Below are 5,899 nucleotides of genomic sequence, written 5' to 3'. Positions count from 1 at the left end.
AGAAGTTTCTAACCGACTAAATTGGACAATCTCTGGAGATTTTTGGCTTTTGTGACCACTAGAGTTAGCTTTGTGTAAATATTTAAATTGCCTGTGTTCCTGTCAGGAATTGCTCAGGAGAAGTCAGTAGGCATTAGGTGCCTACATGGTAATTCCTGTAATGGATTCTTGGGTTTGAGTCTTCAGAAGTGCTCTGAGATACTGCAGAGAGAGGAGTGATTGCATACAGGTGGGATGGAAGTATCACAAACTTTAGTTGATGAGTTTGATCTTTTGACATTGGTATTATTTTCCTCAAAGGCAGAAGTGAGGGAGAGTCCCCACTGAATCTGGGATGATCTGGTTTCTAAACTTTAGAATATGAACACTGTGTAGGTGGAGTTTTCTACTAGCAAAATACAAAGATTGAAGGAGAAAAATGCAGAATTTTGACTGATGCATGAGGTCTTTTTGATAGAAGCTTCTCCTGTGACAGAGCGGTCGCAGGTTTCCCGATTAACACTTGGGTTGTTTCAAGCAGCAGAGGGTCTGGTTGTCTGTCTGTCTGAGGGCATTTGCAGCAGAGCACAGTTTTTACTATTTAGAGCTGAGATGGAAAGTTCCTATTTAGATTTGGTGCCAGAGTCTTTAATAGAAATCATGACTTGTGGTATATTATAGGTCAGTGTGTATTTGCTAGTTTATATTATGCTGACTAAATTGGCCAAGTACTTATTTTTACTGGTAAACATTCAGGAGGTTTTCTCCTTGCTGGTTCTTTTTACAACAAAATAGTGTTTGTCGTGTGTGGAATTAGGGCAGCATTTTATAAATCATCTGCCTCAGCAATGATGTGAAAATGTGTGGTGGCTTACAAAGATCTCCATTGTCAGGTACCTCAGGGCTGTAGATGGAGTTAACTTCATCCTAATTTTAGTTCTGGAAATTATGGTCATGTAGAAAACAAAATTCTTCTGGCAGTGTAGGAAAAATACAAATTTTAAACTCCATCAAAAGTGGCTATTTCAGGGATATTACCAGAATAGGTAACCCTGGTTAAGTTAGCTCCTCTCCCAGCCCCTTAGGAAGCCCCAAAAGCATGTTTAAACACCTTTAAATCCCTGTGAAGTCTAAATATGACCTGTGGCTGTAAGGAGACGAGTTCCAGTAAAGTCCATAACTACTGGTGAAATGCAGCACTGTGCTTAGGCTGTACCATCAGTGAGGCATGGAATTCCAGTAGGAAAAGTACTGTGGTCACACTCCAGTGCCTGCTGAGTGACAGGACGTGGATGTGTTTATGTGCAAGCTAATTGTGTCATTTCTGGAATTATTTATACGTGGCTCCCACGTGCTGTGAATGGCATTTTCTGATAAGTGTTAATTATATACAATTTATAATCAGTTCTCTTCCACTAGTCTGCCTAGCATGCTTAAAATTGAAATGTTGCCATTCTTGAGCTATTTTATTCATTGCTCCATCAGGGAAAAAAGAAAAGTACATACTCTTAAGAGTATAGAGGGACATTTAAGGACAAACTTAAAACTTGCATCAGCAAGTTCCAGTTTTTACTTTTTAATTTTTACCTTGCACAGTTACACACCAAACAAGCTTGTTTTGGACAGCTTTCTCTAAAAGGGATCATTTGAGTATTTGAACGTTTATTCAGGGCTAGATCTGGAATATTTGGCATAGATGTGAACTGTAGCCCTGCAATTTCTGACCAGAGGCAGGAGAAAAGGAACAAAGCCTGTTTCAGTGGGAATGGCCGTGCCCTGCAGCGTGAGGTAAGGAGAGTTCAGAGCTGGGATGCCAGCCTGTGAGAAGGAATGCTTCTGAGTAAAGATGCTGCTGCAGAGATGTGCTAGCTCAACCTTTCAGATCACCTGGGGTGAGCTGAACCCTCTCCTAGCACCTTTTCCCAACGTGATTCCCGCACGAAGCACTGCGGGGCGGCTTGTGCTGCTTTGTGTTCAGCGTGCAGGCCTGACATCTGCTCGGGATGTTTTCCTGCAGGAGGGCTTTTGAAGCCCGTGCTCTCTAGCTGGTTCTTCTCCCCAGAGCTCACTCTCCCTTGTGTCCCTCCCGCAGGTGAAGCAGCTCTGAGGGGGGAGCCCAGGATGCAGCCCCTGCCGGTGTCCCCGGCTCTCAGCAACCACCGGACGGGCCCTCCTCCCATCAGTCCCAACAAGAGGAAGCTCAGCATGGACCAAGGGGATGAGGAGCTAGACTGTGAAAACGACCATGTCTCTAAGATGAGTCGGATGTTCAACCCACACCTGTAAGTGCCTTCCTTGTTACCTCTGCCCCTGGGTTCGGTGCTGCCCCTTCCCTCTCTGTGCCCCAAAACTGCGCCGGCTCTAAAACTTCCTGCTAGTTTTGTGTTTTCCCCTTTGTTCTGGCGGCTCTGGAAGGCCTGCCCAAAGGCCGGTGTGATGAGGTGGGCCTCCTTGCTTCCCTTTTTCTCCATGCAGCAAGAAGCCGCAGGAATTAGCTCAGCTTTATTTCGAGCCAAACACACCGCGCGGTGCCGGGAGTCCCGCTCCTTTGTTCCTCGGCATCTGCTCCTTCCCCTGCCCCGGACTCCGAGCTCTGTGGGGGTGGGGAAGCAGGAGGAGGAGGAACAGAAGTGCTTTGCATTTTTCTGAGGCCAGGAGCTGGTGAGGCAGCTGCTGCCGGGACACAACCGGGCGAGCTGCGGTTGTTGCTGCGGTTGTTGTTGCGCTCGGCGCGCAGGTTCCGCGGCAGGTGAGGCCGGTGCGTGTGTCGGGCCATCAGTCACCAAACGCCGTCCCTGCTGCCTTCTCGTTCCCGGGAACAGCAAGCCTGGCTGGCACGGGAGCACAGGCTGGGAGAATTCCTGTCATTCCTGCCGGGAGGAAGCGCCGGGAGCCCCGCGGGCCGGTGGCTGCGCTGCCTCAGCTCCCGCATTCCCCGCATTCCGCGCTGCTCTGGACTCGGGTGTTGGGTCATGGGATGCGGACACACAGGGGTTTATCCTCCGATAAATCACCGGAGCGTTAGTCAGAGGCTGGGCCCGTCGTCTGCAGGCCTTGGAATTTGTGACAAATCAGGAATGCAGCGCTGAAGTAATGCAAAACAATGAAAGCTCACAGGCAGAAAGAGGCTTCTGGTTGACAACCTACCTGGCTGTTTCTCCCAACAGCTTAACCCTTTGCAGCCCTTCCCTGCAGCTGAGAGTGCTGCTCTGGGGAAGAGCCATGTGCTGCATTGCTGTGGCACACACGTGTGACACAAGAAATTCATGGCAGTGCTGAATTCTGACATAACTTTGTTGGGAAAAGGTGTGATTTTTATTTATATTTTTTTAAAACTCATTTGCTGGTGATGAAATAAACCCCAGCTGGCAGTTATAACCCAGTTATAACCCATGTTGTAACACTTTATACAGTGGAGGCCATAAAAATAATGAAGTCTGAAACCAAGGGGCTCAGGTGCAACCAAGGTTCAAAAGGAAAAGATACAGACAGATGTGCATCTTTTCTGCTTACACCAAAAAGCACTTGTTGCCTGCCTAGTGTTCATGGGATGGGGTTCAGTCTAATTTTAATTAAGCCACGTGCTGCAGGTGAATTATAATTTAAAGCAGCATGCACAAGGCCATCTTTATTCTACCTTATCTTCTAAGTCTGATCTGGCTGTATCAAAATGTGCTTTTCACTGAATATTACAAAATCACAGACTTTTGTGATATGTCTGAAACAGCTGAATATCTATAATTTCAGGTATATCAGAAAAGTTCACAGATGTTCTCTGAATTTTATTCCCATTTCCCTGCCACCACCAATGAAGTTAATTTTTCAAATGTTTTTCATATTTTCCCTCTTTTTTTTGGATTATGGCATTCTGGTTTAATGATATAAATTCTGTGGAACTGTCCTAAAACTTTTGGTTTGGAGAGGGGAAGTATGTGGTAGAAGCTTGACTGGCTCATACTAAAGAAAAGATGTTAGATTTGGGGACAGAAATATTTCAGGAGTCATGATAATGACAGTCACATTTCAGTAACTTGTCAAACTTAAGACTTCTAGGAGCTCCAATTCAGAGAACCAGATCCAGCCCAGATGTGGAGTGTTCTGTGGAGACCAGATGGCACAGTATCTTTGATGGTAGCAAAGACATTTGTGTGATTTGGACTAGAAAGAGGAGGTTTAGTGTATTTTGAACTTGCCAAGACAAAGTCCCCTGAAGGTTTAGGATGGGGATACAAACACTGTTCCTGGGCGTAGCTGCCCCAGTCCATGTTGGAGCCACAAACTGCACATCTTTGCCACACAAAGGTGTTTAAATCCCTACTGCTCTGCCTGGATGTCTTCAGTTATTCCCACTGTCCAGATGGGCAGATCTTTCCAGTTTGGAAGGTGGTGCTTGGAAGACACAAGACTTTATAACCCTGAGCAGCTCTTGTTCAGACATTTTTGTCTTTGAGTGTTGGTAGAACTGTGAAGCAGTTGTATGTTCAGTCTCTTAACACCAGCACATTGTGGTTGGAAAGGTAATTAAATGGAAAGAGAATTGTCTGCTGTGGTTCACTATAAATGGTAGAACCTTTTGTTAGTTATTGGATGTTAACTCTTAGGTACCCACACCCCAGCAGCTCAGTTGCTGTGTGTCAGTGGGAATTAAGCCAATTAAGCACTTTGGAGAATCTCACTAGGAGTCCAGTGATGACAGTCCTTGTCTCTGAAATGCTGCTCAGGTGGAACTCTGATGTGTCTTCTTTGATTAGATTCTTCGAGTTGTGCTCAGGCATGTTTACTTTTATCATGGGCAGACACAACTGCTGGGAGTGCAGCCTCTGCAGCAGAAATGCCCTGGAAATCCTACCATGTTTCTAGAATATGTAATGGGATTCCGAGGCACAGAACAATTTATCAAAGGTTCTATTTCAGAGAAGGTAATTCTCAACTTTAGACTCATAAAATGTGCTTGAGAAGTTGGGGATGAATTTTTTTTTAGATCAGTATGTGAAAATGCCTGCCTTAATTATGGCAGCCTGCTGGTATTTATGCAGCTTTTCTGTTCCTGTGGTCAGTAGAGATGACACCCGGAAACTCCTCACTTGTGGAGAAAAACCCCAACTACTTCCACCCTGGGTACTGTACTATGGGGAGCTGTTACTTGCATTTCACACTTTCTTCTTTGTCCCTCTGATGTGCTACTTAAAATGCATTCAGTAAAGCATGGTCCTGCTGAGGTAAAACCTTCTTTTTGCAAGGCACTTTCCTGGTGCTTTGTTCAGGAGGAGCCAGGGTATGTTCAGCCTCAAGTTGGAACATGCCTTTGTTTTCATATGACTTCACTGAATTCACCTTGATTTACAGAAGAGTAATTAGGAGCTTGATTTATATAAGGATTACAAGCACTTTATGTATGAGTGAAGTGGCTGGAGAGCTATACCAGCCTTTCTTAAGAAACGAAGCTGCTTTGTTACATTTCCAAGGTGTATTTAGCATTTCGTGGCAACTCCTGTGCAAAATTAACTCTCTGTGGGCCCCGTGATGTGAGGGGAACGGGAATGAAGTGTGTTGCACCTTTAAGTGAAGGCCTGGGGCCTGACCCGTGTTCTGTGGGTTTCTTGTTTGTCAGGCTGGAGGCATTTTCTCATTTTCACAGTTCAGCTGCAGACAAAGGCGTCCTTATCCCGCCAGGAGCTCAGCAGCGCTGACATCAGCCTTTCCCAGCGGGCTGAGCTGCCCGAGGAGAGCCCGGGCAGCTCCTTCCCAGGGCACTTTCCTCGCCAAGTCGCAGGGAACACCAGCGAAATGCCAAGAGCACAACATCTCACAGTTATCTTTTCATTTCTGGGGGGCGGAGGGGAGCGCTCCAGGCTGGTTCTGCCTCTCTGATTTTCAGCAGTATCTAGCAAATTCCTCAATTTTCACAGATCTGGCTGGT

General features: G+C 46.0%; 1 protein-coding gene across 2 annotated transcripts in view; it reads left to right on the top strand.

Annotated features, from left to right (window-relative positions):
- Positions 1–5,899, top strand: part of VGLL4 (vestigial-like family member 4) — an 81,115-nt gene that overhangs the window by 53,685 nt on the left and 21,531 nt on the right. For both annotated transcript variants that reach the window (XM_010008840.1, XM_010008839.1), the window contains exon 2: positions 2,072–2,261. In XM_010008840.1, the coding sequence (XP_010007142.1) occupies positions 2,072–2,261 (190 nt within the window). The remainder of the gene's footprint in view (positions 1–2,071; positions 2,262–5,899) is intronic.

This window comes from Chaetura pelagica, unplaced genomic scaffold (genome assembly GCF_000747805.2).
Source record: "Chaetura pelagica isolate M959 unplaced genomic scaffold, ChaPel_1.0 scaffold52, whole genome shotgun sequence".
NCBI lineage: Eukaryota > Metazoa > Chordata > Aves > Apodiformes > Apodidae > Chaetura > Chaetura pelagica.
This window is presented reverse-complemented; position numbering and strand designations above follow the sequence as displayed.